Source organism: Lampetra fluviatilis, chromosome 29, assembly GCF_964198595.1.
Source record: "Lampetra fluviatilis chromosome 29, kcLamFluv1.1, whole genome shotgun sequence".
In the NCBI taxonomy this organism is placed as follows: domain Eukaryota; kingdom Metazoa; phylum Chordata; class Hyperoartia; order Petromyzontiformes; family Petromyzontidae; genus Lampetra; species Lampetra fluviatilis.
Window position 1 is genome coordinate 7,105,681 of NC_136303.1, and position 21,889 is coordinate 7,127,569.

The 21,889-nt window shown below is 50.5% G+C and overlaps 2 protein-coding genes across 3 annotated transcripts in view; one reads left to right on the plus strand and one right to left on the minus strand.

Annotated features, from left to right (window-relative positions):
* The first annotated feature begins 643 nt into the window (after positions 1-643).
* On the plus strand, positions 644-7,444 carry LOC144942892 (sushi, von Willebrand factor type A, EGF and pentraxin domain-containing protein 1-like). The gene is made up of 4 exons (XM_078869893.1): positions 644-758; positions 1,836-1,967; positions 5,120-5,287; positions 7,167-7,444. Exons 1-4 carry the CDS (start codon positions 644-646, stop codon positions 7,442-7,444), a joined length of 693 nt encoding a protein of 230 aa, XP_078726019.1.
* A 5,352-nt stretch (positions 7,445-12,796) lies between these two features.
* Positions 12,797-21,889, minus strand: part of C2CD2L (C2CD2 like) — a 98,254-nt gene continuing 89,161 nt past the window's right edge. For both annotated transcript variants that reach the window (XM_078870080.1, XM_078870079.1), the window contains 2 exons: positions 20,343-20,712; positions 12,797-18,985 (listed from right to left, as the gene is read on the minus strand). In XM_078870080.1, the coding sequence (XP_078726206.1) occupies positions 18,735-18,985; positions 20,343-20,712 (621 nt within the window). In that variant the 3' untranslated portion in view covers positions 12,797-18,734. The remainder of the gene's footprint in view (positions 18,986-20,342; positions 20,713-21,889) is intronic.

Sequence of the window (21,889 nt, forward strand, 5' to 3'; positions counted from 1 at the left end):
AATACTGCCTAACAAAATAGTTAACTTGGTTCAGTTTGCGAGTTCGCGTTTTAAGTGAATGTTTTAAAAAATGTTATGGAAGCTGGTTCATAAGTGCGGGTGTTGGTAAGTCGAGGGGTGTCTATATTTGGAATTTTTTTAAATAATGAGAAAAAATAATGTCCCACCTGCTGCTCCACACCACCTAGGGAATACCGAATTGTCCAGATCCACCCTGGGGCCCACAGAACACGCTACCATGAAACTACTTGGGTGATTCTGCCCATGTCCGATTTTGACTTGCGACCACAACTTTCTGCACTTATTCCTTCCGTCGCCGGACACGCACGCGCGCGCGTACACACGCGTGGTCATCCTCTGCTCGGGAGCCTGAAACCCCCCACCCAAGGGGGGGGGGGCTGATGACGGACTGTCATTTGCTGGAGAGTGCCAACGTTGCATCAGCGGGGCACGCTCAGCAAATCCACCGCTTCTAATCCCCGCGCAAGCCGCTCACGTGCCCGGCGGTGGCGGTGGTGGGAGTTTTGCGCGCTCGCTCTCCGGCGGTTGTTGAGGTTTTTCTGGAATCGCCCTCCACGCAACCCACCCGCGTTGGGGTTTGGTTGGGTTTTGCGACGCGCCCCCCCCCCCTCCCTTCGGAGAGATGGGTGCGTGGCGAGTTGCGTCTCCCACGGAGCCACCGGATTCGCGCCGCACGTGGAGGAGCCTTCGCCTGCCTCTGTTTGCCGCGCTGCTCGTGCCAGCGGCTGCTCTGATAGGTAACGGCAGCACCGCTGGAGGATCAGGAGGGCGGAATGAGTTGTTGATGAAGTGGGGTCTGTTTGGAGAGCGCAGTGAGCGAATGGTTGGAGGGGGTCACGGGCACCGTGGAGAGATCTCCGGTGTGGTGTCGGGGGTTGTACCACGTGGTTTCCAATTGTTACCGTATGTATGCTGACCTTCTTTCACACCGTACGTAGTCAACTGCGCGGGGAAGGACAACAAACTAAAGGCAGACAAATCATACACGCACCAGACAGCTCTACAGCACAACCGCGAACACCATTATGCCATTAAGAAGGGACATTGTCTGCAACGTTGCCTATTATGTTTCCTTTTAATGCAGAATTACTGACGATTGTGTTGCGTTTTTTGTTATCTCGTGGTTACAACCAGCTGCAGGCCCATTCCAGTTGATCTCAATTTTCTGACAACCAGAGCACCTTGCGTAACTTCAGATGTCTCAGACGGGATGGTCATCATGTTTGGTTTTTAATGTATAAAAATGTAATGAAGTGTATTAATTTTTTAAAACATGACGGCATGTATGTGCAGTTAAAAAAATAAAATAAAATAATGACCACATTTTTTGGGGTAATTTTATTCCAATAAAATTTGGGGTTTGACACGGCTCGGCTTCTGCAGTGGAAAACCAACCTGGGCACCTGACGAGTCGCACCGGCCTGCCTCGGCACGGGCCCGGCGCGGCTCGGAGGGTACCGGTGGAGAAGATGCGTGTTTGTGTCCCGACCCTTGACCACAGTGCAGAATCAGAATATGTATTCATACTGGAAGAATCCAATGAGCCATACAGCTGTTTTACAACAACAAAAACACGATGGTAGTGCAAGGTGTAAGAAAGCAAAACAATCACACGAACTGCCCATACAAATACAACTAAACCATCCCCATCCCACCAGGCAAAGCGATTAACTTATCTTTTTCCAGAATCGACCTGACCACAAATGATAGCTCAACGAAGTGGCTTATCATTTCGGACACTCAGAGCGGCCAAAAAGAATCGAAATAATCTTGAGTGCGGTCGATGGTCCCAGCGCCTGTCCCGCCACTTGGAGTTCGCGATGAGTTCTGGGAGGGCAGCTCGCCGCTGTGCTGGGGGCACTGCCGTGACCCCTACCGCGCCGTGCAGAGCGACCCCTGCGGAGACGGCACCTGCTGTTGGGTCGGACGCAAGACGCTCTGCCGGGGTACGTTATGCACGTGCGTTGAACTTCTTTCGCACCGTACGTGGCCAAGCGCGCTCGTCGGAGGCGCGGTGGATACGAGTTCACGTGTTGGGCAAAGTTAGCGCGCGCGCGCACGCTCTCTCTCTCTCTCTCGCCCCTTGCCTCGCTGTCAAAGTACGTCGTAGTGCGTACGCACCGATTAAAATGCTCGCCTTGCTTAGGCACGCTGCGACGTTATATCTTTCCTTATTTTATATTTATCAAGTTCAGCTTTTCCAAAAGCACCCCTAACCTGCTCTCGTGTGCCACGTTATTTTTTTTTTACAAAACTGATCCCGGTCCCCATTCAATTCCGGTTGTGCCCCTTCCGTCAGCTGGCTCCCATTATTTAGCGAACTTGTTCTAACTTCCAGTACGTGGCATATATATTATATAGCATGAGATTATGTTGTCATTTTCTAATTCCATAGGTCAACTACTCGGGTGGTGGGATAGCATTCCGTGTTCTCAATCTTAGCCTCATGGCATCTATCCGTCTTCCACACTTTAGTCGTATATACTGTTTCGCCATTGGTAGCCCTATTGGCATATATTTATCTGTGATTCCATTTTAGTCTCCGTTTTTTTTACCCAACTTGGTTTAATTTTCCTTTAAAGGCAGTTTGTTTTTTCCTGAAAATCTCAATTTGAATGGCATTTCCCAGAAAAAAATCGCACCCTCGTAGCTGGATGGTTATGATGACAGCTTTAACAGCGCTCATCATCGAAACCACCGCGTAAGTATCAACTGCTTTGAACTCGTGTCTCATCAGGGAAATTAGAAATGAACGGTGGTTTTCAATTAAACATCGTCCCTTGGTGGTGAAAGAGCGCCCCCAGGTGGGTTGGGAGTAAAATGTTTTATTCACCATCATCATCACGGTCCCGTAGGTGTCCACTGCACATTTTGTCATTGGTTCTCCACTTTCCTCTCTGTCTTGTGCCAATATGCTCAAGTAGTGGCCACATCGTTCTGGCACCGATCTCTTCTCATGTCGTCGTCAGGCCATTCTCTGGTAGGTCTTCCTCTCTCCGGTTCCATCTGTGTTTCCAAACAGCACACTTTTTATTTTCCTGTTCTTGTCCACCCAACAGTGCCGGATGATCCTAGTAGCAAAAGTAGCTACACATGTAGTAGCTACTACACTATATGTAGTAGCTACTACATATGTGTAGTAGCTACTACATATGTAGCTACGGGCTCCGCACTTTCAAGGGCCCCGCGCTAAATTCTTTCAAGCTATTAATTCCGGTGCAGTGATTCTGCACTTGCTCTATTACTATAGTACTATACCGCCTTCAACTTTTATGAACGACTGAGTGTTTACGGTTAGCGATTTGTCGTATTATCTGGTTGTATAGCAAATTAAAAAACACAATTACTTTACTACGCAAGTAAAAAAAATGTTTTAATATTTGTGTTCTTTTTTTAGGGCCCCTTTATAACATATGCTACAGGCTCCATACTAGCTTAATCAGGCACTGCCAACCTACATAACGCGTCCAAAGATGTTATCGAAAGGATGCAAAGCATGTGTTTGTGGGTCTGTCTCCTCCATCTCTAAGCTTTTCAGTTTCGGTACATACAGTAATATAATGTAATGTAAATTATACTTTGGTGTGTGTAATCTTTTCATACTCGATCTCAAGTTCTACCAATCCCAGAGCACCTCCGACCTGCCCGCAACCGTCTGCCCCCGTTAGTCCCATCATCATGATCCTCGGTTCTGAATTCACCCGCTGGTCTCCCAGGTACACGTTGCTGTGCATTCCACAGCAATGAGTTACCCCCCTCCCGTCGTTTACCAAAACTAGCTCCACTTCACGTGTGCTGTGCGCCGCTCCAACATCTGCCGCGGGGTCGGTGTCCCTTGGCGATCGGGGTGGAACCCACCAAAGCCACCACTCGCCACAGCTTCTATTCCGCTATCGTGTACAATGGCAGCAGCAATCTGTTTAGGAGTGAAATGCCAATGTCAGGGGGTCTGCTCGTCACGACGAGAGGGCTTTGGGAGAGAGAGATACTCATACTCGTTGGTTCTTTCGGTAAAGTCACGTAGGTGAAAAAAAAATAAAAAAATAAAAATAACTAAATTAAATCACGATGTTTTGGAAGCAACACAAGCTTCCGTCATCAGGTGGGACAACCACAGCAAGAAACAAAATCACAATTTTATTCTTATAATTTTTTATCTTTTCACCTACGTGACTTTACCGAAAGAACCAAAGAGTATGGATCCTTGCAGTCACGAAAACTTCAAATCTAGAGAGAGAGTTCGTCGTGGGCACGCGGACAGCGTTCGTGTAGATCTTGTGGAGTAATTTTCGGGTGATTTTAGAATTTGGCTAAATTTGGACGACGCCGGTAACCGCGGCGGCCGACTCGTTTCGAACGACGTCGGGGGATTCTGTAACGTCCGATGTGAAACGGACGACGCGTATCTGTAACTCACGCAATATTGGTGACGAGATGTTAACTACCTCGCCTGGTGTACAGGAGGTAGTGGGTTCAATCCCCGACCCTGACTGAAGCCTGCTGGATATTCGGGGTTTGCGTGTCTCTCTCTCTCTCCCCGTGGTCGCGAGCATTTTTTTCCGGCGTCCTCCGGTTTTTCCCTCCACATTTAGAATCAACAACACGCGTTTAGAGTATTTGGTTGCCATAAATTTCCACGCGATGAGCCACTTCGTTGAGCTACCAATTCGTGATAGCCAGGTCGCTTATGACAAAGAGCTACATAGCTCAAGTGGGCCTTCACCTAGTAAAACAATAAATAAATATATATTAATTCTACATTTGAAGCTTTCGTGACTGCAAGGATTCATACTCTTAGTTCTTTCGGTAAAGTCACGTAGGTAAAAAAATGAAATTAAAATTAATAAAATAATTTCAATATATCATAACCCTGAGAAGCCTGCCGGATTCGAACCGCGAACCTCCAACCTCTGCGGCAATGGGCGGGAGGAACTACCGCTGGGCCCGCTGCCAGCCGCCCCAGGCGCGGCTATACCAGCTTGACCACGTGGATGTGAAACTCGTTACTCCCCATCGACATCAGCCGTACGAAAGAAACAAGGAGACTGCGAGCTGCCCCGTCGCCCTCTTCCCCCCCCACCCACCGACCGACCCACAGTGAACTGCGGGCCGCCGGGCCATGTGCAGAACGGGGTCGCGTACGGCAACGACTGGTGGGTGTTCTCCGTGGTGCGCTACCGCTGTGCGCCCGGCTTCGTCATGGTCGGCGCACCGACTCGCACGTGCCTGCCTGCGGGGCACTGGAGCCCCCAGCCCACCTGCGCACGTACGCGGAGAGTTCGCGCGAACGGTGCTCGCTCGCGCGCGCGCGTCTGCCAAAGCGACGTTCTTGTTCAACGGAGCCGTTGAGTTCGTTGGGTCGTCGACTCGTGCTTTAGAGCGCTTGCTGAGTCAGCGGTGGAGATTCCACACTGCCGTGGCGGGGTGGGACGCGGGGACTCTCTGCAGAGGACCAACCGCTGTTGACTTCCACACAAAGTGGAAGTGACTTTATCGGCCACTGAGGGATGATGGGTCGAGTGAACTGTTTTTTTTAATCCTTTATATTAAGTTCACTTGCTTGCTTGCGCGCTTACGACCGTGCAAATCTTTCGGTCGTTTTTTAACCCACTTCCCGTGATCCAACCGAGCTGACATTTAGCACACAGACTCGTTATGCGTGACAATGTATTTTCGTGAAAAAAAATTCCAAAATTTTACACTTTTTAGGAATTTTTTTTTATATTTAATTACCAAATGCTTAATGGTGGCAGGCAATCATCTGACCCATTGGTGGCAGCCATCTCAAGCCAGAGGACGAGAGGACTCTAGCCGCCACGCATATAAAGGATTTATAGTGAAAAACTTTGTTTTTACGGGTTAATTTTTTATGACGTTTATGAGGACTCGAATTCGAGCTTGCATTTAGTTCGCCCCAATTTTCTTGTTCACGAATTCGGGGTCACCTTGACCTCTTTGGGGGCTTTGAGCCTGTGCTCAGTTTGCTAGCGCAGAACGCCACCACCAGGATGCAATTGCACCCAGAGATGTAATTTTAGTTCTCGGGCCACTCCGGTTTGAGGATGGCAGCATTCTCCACTTCAACTCCTCCAGTGTCGGGTGACAAAGAGAGCTTTGTAGCTCATCGGATTCTTCCAGTATAAAGACAGATTCTGATTCTGAATATTTCACAACATTTACATTCTGAGTACAACGTTTCGCCAGCAATTACAACTTGCATCATCAGGTGGACAGTCAGATCTGGCTGTGCTCTCCAACACACCGGTGTTGCTGTACTAGTGACGAATTGGCATGTTATGTTTACGTCACGACCCTTACTAGTTGGCTGTGTCGGGTGGTGGCGGGTTTAACGACACATTTATATTTACGCGATCTTACCACTAAAAAAAACCTCTATTATGGATGATATTGGTCACGAAAGCCTGCTACGTGTTAAACCAGTGACGATTATTTGGGGCCTTTTGAGTACCTGGTGTGGAAACACACTGCCACACCAGAGAGACAAAGGCGGTTCGCGAACACCGTGCCTGGCCCTTCACAGGTGTTCCCCAACAGCACTTGCCCCGACAGTCTGTTACAATCTGTTTAACACGTCGGAGGCTTTCGCGACCAATATCATCCATAAGGTTTATTTGGGGTTAGATCGCGTAAATATATAAACGTGTCGTCAAAACCCGCCACCACCCGACACAGCCAACTAGTAAGGGTTGTCACGTAAACAGAACGTGGCCAATTCGTCACGAGTACAGCACTAGTGTGTAGTGTATAGTGTAGTGTATAGTTTAGTGTACTAGTACAACACACCGGTGTGTTGGAGAGCCAAGCCACAACGTTTACAATCTTGGCTCTACAACACAACGGATGAACTGTACTGCTGACGAATTGGCATTTTCTGTTGACGTGACAACCCTTACTGGTTGGCTGTGTCGGGTGGTGGCGGGTTTAACGACACATTCATATATTTACGCGATCTAACCCAAAAAAAAACTCGATTATGGCTGCTCAAATCTATACGGGGATGGGGCGGGGGGTGTATGGGGGGTGGGGGCGATCTTTGTTGTTGATTGTTGTTGGTGGTGTTGTTTGTTGTTGGTGTTGTTTGTTGTTGGTGGTTTTGTTTGTTGTTGGTGTTGGGCCACCCACAGGTGCCTGCTCGTCTGGCCTGCTTGAAGTGGACGTGGCGCGCCTGGCTGGCGGGTGTCCGCCTCTGTGCCCCGCGGGCGCCTTCGACGCGCCGAGCGCGGCGCAGCTCGGCTGCAGCCGCCTCTCGCACTGCACCGACACGCGCCACGAGTGGCTCCCCTGGGCCTCCTCCCCGTGCGCACGATGCCTCTGCCGCTGCTTCGTGCCGTGCGGCCACACGGGAGCGCCTCCTCCCGTGCAAGACCTGCTGGAGGGCGAGCACGTGGAGCCCGACTACTGAGCTCCCCCCCCCTACGACCATTAGCAGAGCCAGTGGGGGGTGGGGGTGGCACGTGCCCCCCCCCCCCCAATGATCCGATCGAAAACCATAATTTCGATCGGATCATTGGGGTTTATTCGTAATAAATCGGCATTTTGCGACCCACACTGCCACTGTGTAGCAAATTATTATGTGCCAGGGACTCTTTGAGATGATAGGCCAATATAGTAGTAGGTTTTTACCCTTTCAACTGGTACAAAAACTGACACCTTTATACAAGGCATCATGTTTGCAACAACCACAACACAAGCAGTCAAAATGCAAACAAAAAAAAACAACTCTGATGATGATAATGATATGCACTGTCCTTGAAGTTGATTGGTCCACACCCGAGACAGCTTTTCTTAGAGCCTAGTCTCCATTGGTGTTGGACCAATCAACTTCAAGGACAGTGCATATCATTATCATCATCAGGGTTGTTTCTTTTTGTTTGCATTTTGACTGCTTGTGTTGTGGTTATTGCAAACATGATGCCTTGTATAAAGGTGTCAGTTTTTGTACCAGTTGAAAGGGTAAAAACCTACTACTATATTTTGCCACTGGTAAAGGAGATGTCTCATAGGATAGGCCAATAGTCCATAGTTGGCAATAAGTAACGGCAAAGCAGTTATAAGTGACTCAGACTTGTGCGCAGTCGCGTATACATTACACGACTTCTCTGAAGGCATTCACCTTCAGCGAGCGCGATGCCGATCACACAACGCGGTTCGAATTCGACCCTCGATCGATGGCTGCGCCATCGCCGCACACGCGTCGAATAGAAAGCAAGGGACAAGTCCTTACTTACTAACAACTCCTCTATCATGTTTCATTGCTGGAGGGGTTGCCCCCCTCTATCCTGGCTCCGACATTGCCTACGGCTGGGGGTGGGGGAGGGGGTCATCTTGGGTCGCTGCGCGCTGTGGTGTTAGCAGTGCTGGACAGCGTGGACAGATTTTTGTCACCTGCTACGATCTTAAAACCGGTGGTGTGGGGGGGGGGCTTTCATCCAGCAGTGGATTGACAGAGGGCTGCAATGAATTAATATTATTTCCAGAACAGCATTAATATATATGGTGGGAATGCTGTGTTTCTAGTAGTTTCCACAAGCCACTTCAATGTTGGTGCTGATAGTTAATGGGATTTTAATCAAGGGCGGAGTTTGCGGGTGTTAGTGGGGGGGAACACGGGAGGGGGGGACACGGGGGGGGGGGGCACGGGGGGGGGGGGGGACACGGGGGGGGGGGGACACGGGGGGGGGGCAAAGTCAAGCCAAATCTGGACACCTTCATGAATATTTGTTCAGTAGTTTATAATTAAGGTTTAAAATAAATGTGTTCTATGCACCCGCGATTCCGAATGTGAGAGACAAAACGAACCCCGGTCCCCCCGCCCCCGAAATATAGAGGTCAGACTCCGCCCATGGTTTTATTTATTATCAAATTAGGAGTCCATTCAGATCTGCCCTTGTGACCGATCAACCTCGTGTGGGGGGCTCTCTAAACGCCAACTTCATAGCAGACATTAGTAAAGCCCCAGGGAATTTGCCTCGTCGGGCTGTAACATTCATTTACTCGCCAAGCACATAGCAAACAATAGCAACCCACTGGCACCTTAGCTGTGGACATTGTGTGTGCATTTTAATTATTGGTTCTTTCGGTAAAGTCACGTAGAAGAGAAACAATAAAATAATAAAAATAAAAAAACAATTAAATTGTCACGACGTTTCGACTGCAACATAAGCAATCATCATCAAGTGTGAAAACCACAGCAATAAATTTTGAAAAAAGTGGCGGTTTTTTCTTAACGTTACCGAAAGAACCAAGAATATGAATCCCTGCAGTCACGAAAGCTTTAAATCGAAATGTGTGTGCATTGTGAAGGTGTGGCCTGTGACCAAATCACTCGGAACGCAGCCGATCTCGGAAGCTAAGCAGCCTCTATCCTGGGCAGCACTTGAACGGGCGACACCGCCGTTCATCAACACGTGTTGTATGCAATGCATTGGCTGCAGAGCTCGGTGCATAAGAATAAACTCAGTCCCATTGTAAGTGTACCGTGCTCCAACATCTATGCTGCCGTCATGACTACCGTGGCAAAGTATGGTCAAATAATGCCCGTGTATGCGTGGAAGGCCCTCATCCAGCAGCGGATTGACGGGAAATGCGCGTGGAATTGCAGAGACATCGACAGAGACACACAAAGAGCCACCGTCACACGCTGTCGTGAGTGACACTTTGTATTCATATCAATCGGGTTCGAGATTCCAGAGCAAAATTCGAGCTCCTCTTTCCGTTTCAGTCACCACAACCACCACCACCGTCCTTCCTCCTCCGTCCACACGCCACGACACAAACATTCCCCATGTCAGCCACTCTTACTTCGAGAAAGGAGCGAGCGTGCCTGCCGATGCCTCTCCCGCGGTGTTTTACAAGCGCATCACGACGAGTCGAAATTGATTTTTCGGTTAGGCTAGGTGACGATCCGACCCACGTGCGTGTCGTCAAGACCCCCACCCACCCCTCCGCCTTGCCAACCAACCCAACGTAGCCAGAGCAATTAGTCACGCGGTGTTACCTGGGGCTGGGGGTTTTACCGACGCGTCGATTGTTATCGTCGGAGCTCGCCGTCAAGTCGAAGGGCCAATCGTCACGACCCAAGCGAGGCAGGAGGCCAAACATCGATCGCGAGTCGTGATCTGCGCCTCCAAAAACTGACGCGCGGAGTTAAACGCGCGGCAAGCAGAGCAGAACAGAACGCAGGCTAGCGAGGGCGTGCCGGCCCCTGTGTAATGTACACGCAAGCGACGCGAAATTAAACTCAGATCCGAGATTAAAGCACGGACATCATCAGCAGCATCGGCAGCATCATCAATCAGCAGCAGCAACGCGCACGTTTCTCCAGCATTGGGCAGGGTGCAGTCCCGAGCTCGTGAAGGCAATAAATGAGGGGATGGAGTGTGCTGGACGGCAATAATCGGACTAAATGTCAGCTGCGTTTCAGTTGAAAACCAAGCAACCACTCAGCATCAGCAGGGAGCGTGTTCAGAACGTTTTGAGAATGCACATTGGGGAAAGGCCTCTCTTTTACAGATGACAAGTGTGCGAAAGCATTGATGCGATGAATAACGCAATCGTGTAATGTATCCACGTGTTCCTCAACGTGAGTGACACGGCCAGTTCTTAATTTCAGCCGAAACAATCCGGAACGCTGTTCCAGGAACGATGATGGCACACCACATCCATCTCGTATTTTATTTTATCCCAATAATTGTATTTATTTATATAAACATTTTCATAGGATTATAGGAACACAGTGTACAATAGTATAAGATGATATTATGGATAGGTTTGCAATGTACTCTAGTGGTAGTGCCTTACGCCGATAATCCCCGACTCCAAGCCAGCCCGAGCAGTATTCCAGAAATGATCGAGCGAGCCATCAAGGCTCTGCCACACCGCCATCGCATTCCAACGTACGGCGCACGTTTATGTGCGAATATAAACACATTCCTGCGGAGGGAGCTGGTAGGTACGTTGGGTTGCTCGGTCAATGGCCAGGGTCAACGGCGGCGTGGTGCATTCCGCAAATATGGCTGACTGTGAGTGCGGGCACAAGCCGGCGTGAGTAGGTTAAACGTTGAGTTTTATAAGGGCACCACGGGGTGACCAGCCCCTCCCCACCCAGCCCACCCCCACCCTCCCCACCCAGCCCCTCCCCACCCCGGGAGGTAAAACAAACGCCGATGCATCATATCGTTGTGGAAAGCCCAATATCCAGCCGGCCGACTGGCTCCATCGTGTTCCTGCTTACGTGTGTGGGGTGGTGGGTCACAGTGGAGTTCTGCTTTGCGATGACTGCGGGGGGAAGGGGGGAAACACACAGGAGGCCCGCGCCTCGTACTTCATTCGGACCCGGACAGCACCGGCCGATGCCGCGGGATATCGCTGCGGCCTTCACGGCGCGGAAGACGACGACACGTCCACCACATCATCAGCTGACACTCCTCGGGAACCACACATCCAGGTGCACGCGCGGTGTGGGTTTTGCCGACTGCGAAATGCGGTTCCGTCTAATTCACAAAGCGGTGGTCATTGCGTCAAACCAACATTTACACTTCGTTAGAAATGTGTTTTTGTTTGCGTTTAATTTGTTCTCCTTCCCACGCACCTCCGATAGACGCGGCTGCCTACGTACGGTGCGAAATAATTTCAAGGTACATGCATTTACACGTGCGCGCAACGCATCCGATATAAAGGTTTTGGAAGTAACCCACCAACAACAGAATGTCAGCCCCCCCCTCCCCCTGCATGGCTGCTGCAGTTACTGATTCTACAAGTGGACATCAACGATGGAACATTCCACGATCTTGCAGGGGGGGGGGGGAGGCGTTTTAGTGTTCGGAAGACCGTTCCACATCAGCAACTGGGTTCAACATTGACACGGGATATGAATGTGCATTCTCGAGACACGGCGAGATACAGCGGCTCCACCGAGACGAAGCGATGTGCAGCACACGAAGACGGCCCACGACACACGGTGCTAATTGTAACCATGGCTTAAGTATATCGTTCTTATAATAAGAGGCTATATAGTATTGCTTTCACGATATACATGTACCGTAAATGGTTAAAATATTGGTACGATCCACATTTGGGAATTGCTTTTTTTTTCTATTGGACAAACATTCAACTTTAATGAAGCCACAGAACTCGATGTTACGAATCATTATTTGCGGGGTAACTCACAAGCACATTCGCCTATTTTGTATTGTACACCTGGGGCGTAGCACACGGAATGTTTCAACAGAACATCCCTGTTGCATGCTTTTACTAAAAGGCAAAATCTGTCTGAGCAGCGGGCATTTTCCTTCAATAACACATGGAAATTCTGTGTATTTTAACCCCGTTGGGTGGAGAGTTTCGTGATTAAGGTTTGACGAGGACGAGAGTCCGTCTCCAAGTACTTTGATGTCACACATCGGCCAAAGCTGCTCTCGTGCATTAAAACAATCCCCCCCAAAAATGTGCCAAATATACTCTATACAAATATACTCTTAGTTTTTTCGGTAAAGTCATGTAGGTAAAAAATGAAATAAAAATTAATAAAAATATTATTTTAAAATGAAATAAAAATTAATAAAAAATATTATTTTATTTTTTATTAATTTTAATTTCATTTTTTACCTACGTGACTTTACCGAAAAAACTAAGAGTATGAATCCTTGCAGTCACGAAAGCTTCAAATCTAGAATGTGGCAAATGTCACCGCTTAGCACCAGCGGCGCATAACGGTGCTGGAGAGATATTAGCAATGCGAAAATCGCACTGTGCCTTTGTCAAAAATCGTGCAGTGGCAAAACACAATGCGACTGCTCAATTAAACCTTAGGAGCAACCACATACTGATATCACAGCTGAAACAATATTCCAATCCAGCTGCACAGGATTGGAATATTGAGTCAACCGAACTCTTTGAGATTTAAGTTGTCCGGAGTGAAACGCGATAATCTCGCAACAAAGCAAATTCCGCTAAAGGTCACACGTTATTGTTTTTCGATGCCCCAAAAACATGTTTATTTCAACAATCTTTGACATGCATGCATCACATGGGCCCCTTTAATAAACTTTAAACTAAAATCGGCAGCCAACAGCAAAACAGCTGTAGCGTTATCCATATAGTGCAAATATCGTCATCACCATCATCGTTTATCATCAATCTTCCACCACTGCTGAAATATAACTCGTCACAAATGTGTTCCAACATTTATCACGGTCGTTCCAGGTGCCAAATTCGTGAAAGTCACTCGATGGTGCCTTTATTTAATCATCACTGGGTAAAAAAATATTCCTTTGCGATTAGTCATTCGATAAATTCCATCGGGACTTGCATTTGTGCCTTACGCAGGCAGTGCGCGTAGGCAGGGGCCGCCCAGAGGTCCCTGAAAGCCCGGGGGGGCAGAATGCCACGTGGACTCGACTTGTTCCACACGAACATAGGCCCTGATGTGGGCCCCCCTCTGTTGCGTGAGGCGCAGGGAAGATTCCCCCTTTTGCCCCCCCCCCCCCGTGCCCCCTGCTCCACCTGTGAGCGGCCCTCGATGTAGTAGACTGTTAACAGAAGCGCTTCCATTCCCTCACACGTGGTTAAATGTGTGAACACATTTCGTTAAATGTTTATCTTCGCCACCCAAAAAAATGTACTGATATTAAAAGGAGGCTTTAATGCCAACATTTGATATTTAATCCGCTCTAACAAACTAAATTTCAGATAAATATTTTGTTTAAAAAAATTACAGTTGACTAATTTCTAAATTGGTATACCATATTGAACCCATTTTGAAGTATTTAATTTATTTATGTACAAAATTCACTCTTTCAACGCAAGCAAGCCTCAACGCCCGGCCAGGCCATTTTGGGGTACAATTCATGCCATCGGTCTCCATTCAAAAAACACCGACAGCCAAGGCATTATAAACCCCCAGTCGCAGTGGCGATGATCAGCCACAGTGCTTACCCCGAACAACACAACATTCAACATTTAAAGACGAAAAAAAACCCCACAGATAATATTAACTTAAACCACCGGAATTCCAACATTTGATCACAAGATATTCCCTCACTGGCCACGTGTGTCTCTGTGACGCCACCTTACGAAAGTTCGCCGCAGCACAACTTTGCGTGTGACGACAATGGTTTTCGACAAAAGGCCACCAATGCGTGCACCTTTTAAGCCCGTCGGTAATCACTGCAGCTCTCTCTTGCTCTCTCTCTCTCAAGAGAGAGAGGGGGGCTTAAATCTGAACATGTTAAGGAGCAGCACATTTTCTATTCCACTTGCACCGGGAGAAACGGAGCAGCGAAGCAGGATGGGTTAGCGTTCCGCTACGTGAGGTTTACACTCTTCCATACTTCGTACGGCAAAAGCAGGGTGCGGGGGGGGGGGGAAACATTGAGCACTGACGTAACTGGGAACATTGCCTAAACAAAACCACACATCAAAACAAACACCACAGACTTGACGAGACAAATGTGAGAAGTTGCAAATGTAAAGTTAAAAAAAGGAAATAATCAACGCCAACTTTATTATATTGTTTTGTTCATATTAAGGTTTCAGTGCAATGTTAAAATTCCCCAACAGCATATGCATATGATTAAAAAAATGAAATCCCAATGCAGACGGGAGATTGCACAATATGCTAAGGTTGGTGAAATATCACAGCTTCTGTGACTGAGATGTTTAAGTGGCATGATCTTGGGTGGTTTATAATCCGACAATTCTGAAAGCAATCAATGCAAATATCTTTACAAGCTCACCAGATATGGATTTAGAAAAATCAATAATATTCACAACGTCTTCAGAAGTGGGGTATGTGTTCGTGCATCTTTTATGAATCGACAACCACCACCCCTCCCTCGGATTAAATGGACCGATACACACGTTATCGCACGCCTCCGTTAAAAAACCGACTCCCCGCTTGTTATTCGACAACTCTGCCTTGCGTCGTGTTGAATAAACGATTACATGATATAGGTCGACGCCAATATGCACCGTTCACGAGAAGTGCATATTGTCCATTACAATAGTAAAAAAAAAACACATTGCAAAAAAAGCACTGTTTGGAAAAGGGCGAAGAGGCATTGGAAGTAGACGGACGAGCGTCACGCCTGCCGGAGAGCGGCCACGGTGAACTGGAAGACCACGCAATCATCGCTTACGTGAGCGGCCGCCCCCCCAAGTAGTACTGGCACACGAGTTCGAGTACATGGACGCAGTTGCCCCAGACTGGTGTCGTGTGTAAAACGCGCATCCCTCCACTGCCTGCGTGCCCCCCCCCCCCCACTTCCGCATGATGCGTTGTGACGGGATTTCTCCTAGTTTCACCGAGACGCCGTGATCCACCCACGTACATCCCCGCCGCCCACCTCCTCGTGCCAACCGAGCGTCACTCGCGGGCCGCGGCCACGATCCACGTGCTGCGTTCTCCTTCGTATGGCTTAGTACCGCGTCCCGTCAACTCAAAGACATGCCCGTCCCGTCAACTCAAAGACATGCCCGTCCCGTCAACTCAAAGACATGCCCGTCCCGCTCCCCCTTCCCCCCCTATTGCTCGCGCTCCGGTATCCAATAGAATGAACCGACACTTAAGAGAGTTCAATTGGCATTGGTCGCACCTACAGCTGCATCGTCGCCTCCTGCCTGCGTACAAGTCAACAATGTAGTCTTTGTCAAAAAGGCTCGTTTGCACGCGAAAAGCATCGAATCGTTATCTCCCTCGGGCTGTGCATTCGATTGCGCTGCGGTGTCGCGTAGATGCACGCTCCAGGCACAGCTGCACAGAGCGGCTCCTTCCCAAAACATGTGTACCCTCCTGACCCCTAACCACCGCAGCACAACACCAAGAGCGGGCTGCCCGGCCACTGCATCACAAACAGGCGCAACGTCGCAACCTCTGTAGTAAAGGTAAAACCGCCGACACTTTTTTTGTTTTGGAGAGTAATGTCTGACAAGTACGTACTACATCTATACAAACACACACAGCAACTGTGTACACGCACAATATACATACGTAAAGAAGTCTCCCGAATATCAGGCTGGCTATAGGTTTGATATGATGGGTATTTTTCACGACTATTCTCGTCACCTTCAGGAGCAACACGAGGCGGCGGCGATTCGTACAATGAAAGCTGCCATTCGGTGTCGCCTCTGCCTGTTTGAGAACGTTGCCTGCGAGCGCCGGCTGCCCGGGCACGCTCGGTGGGGGGCAGGGGGGGGCGGGGAATTTTCTGTGCCGAGCACCCAGCAGCTACGGGGGGGGCGGCACTTGGAGAGGCTGGCGCAAGCGTCCTGTGTTAGTCACCTCTCACGTCGGCGCTCCTACACTCTCTCGCACGTGGGCGCGAGGCATTGTCGTGCACGCGCGTACATCGCGAGCGCGCTACGGGGCGCGTGCCGACGGGGCTGCAAGCCACCGCGAGTAGGAAGTCCAGAGGGGGTTGTGCTCGCCTCCCCCGCGGGAGGCTGCCGGGTGGATGGTATCGGCGAGGTGAAGCGGACGAGTACCGCCGCGAAAGCGTTACGCCGGAGAGTTGTCCTTCCCCGCCCCCCCGACCCGCGCCTAAGATTATCGTGGTTGGCTACGTCCGGCGCGAAACAAGTTCAACGTGCTCGGTGATACGGACGCGGCCTTCGGCGACGGGCGGAAATGGGAACTCGCGTGGGCGAGCTTGCGCGGCCGTCAATCCGGCGTAACGCTTTCGCGGCGCTTCTCAGCCCGCTTCACCTCGCCGGCAACAACGAGAGAGAAATCCCTCGGCCCGAGTCATCCTCCGTCTCGCTTCGGGGATTCGCGCGCGCGGGCAACGTTCTAAAGCGGAGTGGTTCCATCGCCCCGCAACTGGCCCGCAGCAGAGGTGCCCACCGGGCTCACTCGCACGTGCGTCAATCGGAGCGTGAGGCAGGCCAAACGAACAGAGGCAGTCGCCAGTCTGTGACCGTCTAACGTCGGGGAGCGTGTGCCGCCGCGGTGTAAGGGTGAGCGCGCACTGGAGTTGCATCACAGGGGTCGCCGGTTCAGTTTGACCTCCCGGCGGAGACAGTTCTTAAATCGTCCCCCACCCAGCAGTCGAAACGGGTGAACCACATATTCTTGGTTCTTTCGGTAAAGTCACGTAGAAGGGAAATAATACAATTTAAAAAAAAGTGGCGGTTTTTCAAATTTTCTTGCCGTGGTTTTCACACCTGATGATGATTGCTTGTGTTGCAATCGAAACGTCGTGAGAATTTTATTGTTTTATTATTATTTGATTATTTCCCTTCTACGTGACTTAACCGAAAGAACCAAGAATGTGAATCCCTGCAGTCACGAAAGCTTTAAAACGGGTGAACCACAGTTAGTGGAACGGCAGGTCGCGTGTGGTAGGTGGCAGTGTGGAAGAGCAGACCAAACACCCTCTCTGGAGGCACTCTCGAGAGCTCCCTCCCTTCCATCAGCAATGGAGTGAGTTAGTAAATTGAAGGACTGCACCTTTACATCTTTAACAAAAAATGAAAGCAGTGCAAGATGAATGATTACCATCTGAACATGCACTTGCTAATTGTGTGTGCGTGCGCGTGTTGATGGCGAATATGCTCGCACGCACACACACACGCGCGTGCACTGTGCGTACGTGCGCTCTCAGTTTACGTGCGACGGGCTGGGTCACGCACACCCTGCCCACACACAAAGTAAGACGTTTCTGTAGTGGATGAGTTGAGGGCATGCGTGCACGATCGGGTACATTGTGTCCCTCGTAGTAAAACATTAAAGAACACTTGGCATGCGTTCACACCGTCAACGAGTTGAGCATGCCTTTGGGAAAATTGTTCCTTAATGAAAACTCGCGCATTGCTTGTGCAAAGACGCACACGCGTGCGTGCGGTGCACGAGTACGTCTCGTTTCCCCGTACGGACGCAGAAGGGTTTTGCGCAGGTAATGACGTCATGCCCACGCAAAACGTGTGGGAGGATTCACTCGCATGCCCCACTATACGTTTGCATATTCGTGTCAAAAGTTTAGAGCAGAAATCGTGTCAAAAAAGTAACTGCTCGCTGGGGGTTTGGGCTGCCTTGGCCGACATCCTCAGGACGTTTGCGTACACCGCTACGTGCTAGTTTTAAAGTAAAGCGTGCGGGCTCGTGCAGTCAGCTGCGGGGTGGCACAAAGCCACGCGCGCTTGTGCCGCGTGCACGGCCCACGTGCCCGTGCGTGCGCGCGTCCGTAGGTCAGGTACGCGCGCCGTGCGTAGTGATAACAACACTCCGTGCTTCCTGCGACGTCGCTTCTCGTTTCCTTTCAAAAAGACAAAACCTCGGAAGAAGAAGCCACGGCGCGATGCAAACGGAGCCGTCCGTTCCGATGCAGGACCGCCGGCCATGCCAGGGGGGGAGGGGAGGGGGGTTAAGCGCCGTTTCGCCACGTCAACTGCAGCGACGCCGGGCGATTACGAACACCACCCGAGCGTTGCGGTTCTTGCCTCTTCGAACAAGACTCCCGTGTTGTCCTTTTTTGCTCCGTTTCTTTTTCCCCCGCGGCGAACGGTAACTTTAATCCGCGGCAGAGGAAGGGGCCCCCCTCGCTTTCGGAAGACCGCCGCGCCGCAATGAGGTCTCTCTGGTCACGTCGGACTTGCGCGAGGAGCGGTCGCGGAGAGTTCTCGCAACCGCACCACCCCCCACCACCACCCCGCCCTCGAGGTCCGCACCGGTCGCCTCGCAGTGTCCGTGCGCCGCTCTAAGGCGCCGCCGTCTTGCCGTTCTCCCTGTGCTTCGCCTTGAAGCGCTTGCTCAGCAGCCGCGAGAGCGTGTAGGTCTTGCGGTGCTTGGCCAACACGTGGCTCAGCCCCGGGCCCAGCGTCTGCGTCTGCCCCGCGACCAGCGTGTGCCCGGGCCCCATGCTGGGCAGGTCGTTGTGCGACTGGCTCAGACCCGCGTCCTTTTTCTTCTTGTGCCGCCGACGGAAGAGTCCACCGTGCAGGAATCCGGCTGCAGAGGGGGAGGTGGTGGTGGGGGCAGGGGGGGGTGGAGAGCGGGAAGTGATGTTAACTACCTCGCCTGGTATTCAGGAGGTCGTGGATACCATCCTGACCCTGACGCCTGCTGTATATTTGGAGTTTGCGTGTCTCTCTCCCCGTGGTGGCGTGGATTTTTCTCCGGGTTCCTCCGGTTTTTACCTCCAGATTTAGAAACATGCATTTAGAGTATTTCGCTGCTATAAATTTGCACGTGATAAGCCGCTTCGTTGAGTTATCATTTGTGGCCAGGTCGCTTCTGAAAAAGAGCTCGAAAGCTGAATGGAGGCCTTACCTGGTCAAATACATTTTAAAAGAAAATAGTTTATAGGGAGAGAGTAGTTAAACATAACGAGCATTTACATCCGTCAGCGGTTCCCTTGTGTACTGCTTTTTGTGCTTAATTTATTGTCCTTCGTCACAACTTTTATTAGCATGGTTGGCTACGTACGGTGCGAAAGAGGTTCAACATACATGCATACATACACACTTACATACGTACGTGAGAAACTTATCCAAGAAAGAACCGTCCAATAACAAGGGGGAAAACGAAGCAACCATCCCAAGCAAGATCCCACATTAAAAAATGGTTTCAACTACACGAAGCTGTCCTGGATAAAAAAAAATGGATGTCAATTAAACTCCACTTATTCATGGCACTATTACCCACAACTCCCAGTATCCGACCGACGAAAAGTACATACGCGCCGTACCATCTGTTTCACAGTGGATGTTCGAAATCCCTTGACATTTGAAAATAAGCAGACCACTAAGTGCTAGCGACATGGCCCATTTGGCAATTTAGAAAAAAAAATAACCCTCAAATTCCCAACTGGGATTACAGGTAGCGACAATCATCGCCCCGTTACTGGCAGACTCACGCCCACGCTTGTAGGCCGATGCTAAGCTACCATGTACTGCACAAAGACAGCTGCCACTACTGAGTCCACTTAGAGTGTTTGATATGTGACGCGCTTTGAGTTGCTGGGGCATTTAACCCCTTTCCCGTTCCTATGACGTACATGTACGTCGTCAGTTTTTCTTTATCGGTACCGAGGCTCCCACAAGGCCATGCGGGGAGGGTTACCAGCGGTCGTGTGGCTACAGTTTTCTGCGGTGAGTACAATGGTCTTTAAAAACAACGGCGCCACACCTCCCTATATAAAACTAACGCTGAACCGCTTCGCACGTTCCAAGATTCAGCGGTGAACGGGTCCCACCCTGCAACTTGCAGTCGTCCCGGAACGGGAAAGGGGTTCAGTGCCAGATAACTGCAAACATTATTAACATTATTATTCTTCCGCTGCTGCTCTAGGGAGGGGAGGCCGCACCCTTGTGCTCCTTGAGGCTGCCGGTCTCGAAGCCCACAGTGGATCCGCGCTCCGAGTCGGCGTCCGACATGGACGGCTGCCCTCCCGCCGCCACCGCCGCCGGAGAGGACGACGTCGCCGCGATCGTCGCCGCCGCCGCCGCCGTTGCCGCGTCCAGCAACGAATCTCCCGTCGAGTTGGCGGCCGGCGGGGATTGTGGGCCGCACAGCGCCAGCTGCTGTACCGACGACGGCAACGAGGAGGAGGAGGTGGTGGCGGCGGAGGGGTGGTGGTGGTAGTGGTGCGGAAGCGGAGAGGGCCCCGCGTCGTCGCCGTCCATGTTCATGGAGTAGAGTTGCGAGAGGGCCGCCTCGTCCTGGATTAGCGGCATCTGCGTGGGGAGCGGCAGGGCGGTGGGAGGGGCGGGTGTAAAGTCACCGCACGCGCCGTATTCAATAAATGCCTTTATTATTATATTTTTACATTCATTAATAAGTGAATGTTTTCTTTTTTGTGTGTGTGTGTGCTGCCGTAATAATTAGCACACTAGACGCTTGGTTTGATTCCATCTCCAGGGGCGGCAGTTGAAAAAACTGTGCGAGTTTCTGAAGTCCGCACCCTCCCACTGCCTCTGGGCACCCACCGCGGTATAAACGGGTGCAACCGCGGTTAAGTCGATCGGCAGGTCCAATACGGTGGGGTAAAGTGTGGGTATATTCCCTCTACCAAGACCATCTGGGCCAGTGTGGAAGGGTAGGCCCGGTAGCGTCTCGAGGGGATCTCCACCGCTATTATCGTCGAGGCCCTTTCCACGAGCAGTGGCGTGAACAAGCAGCTGGAATGCAGTACCGTCTCACGTCTGACATGTTTGCTGGCAGATTCCCCCGCTTTCCTTCCCTCCAATCAAACTGTGTGTGCATTTGATACACGCGCTATTCTTACAGCGCAAGGCTGTCATGAAGGCGCTACACGTTTCACAGACACGGTCCGTGCGGTAATTTTGCAGTCGGGGGCGATGATTACTAAGCGTCTTGTTTTCCCAAGAGGGTAACTTTTAAAATTTTAAATAAATTCGCACGACCAGTGACGCTGGCACAAACGACCTCCGCTTTTACGAATCGCACCATGGCATCTTCAACGTCCACCGCGAAGCAGGCAGGCAGATGTGCCAGAAAGGTGTCATGTGTTTAAGCAATTTTATGGACATCAACTTTACTTTTAACACACCCCGCAGTGTTAACCAGGGTGGACCATGTGGCTCGATCCCCTACCCTCAGCGACGGGCGGCAAACTCGCACTTTATGGCCGCGGTGGCGAGATGTTAACTACCTCGCCAGGAATACAGGAGGTCGTGGGTTCCATCCTGACCCTGCCGCCTGCATATTCGGAATTTGCATGTTCTCCCCGTGATCGTGTGGAATTGTCTCCGGGTCCTCCGGTTCAGAATGAACATCATGCGTTCAGAGTATTTGACTGCTGTAAATGTACACGTGATAAGCCACTCCCTTGAGCTGTCATTTGTGAAAGCCAGGTCACTTCTAAAAAAGAGCTAGTGGGGCCGTACCTGG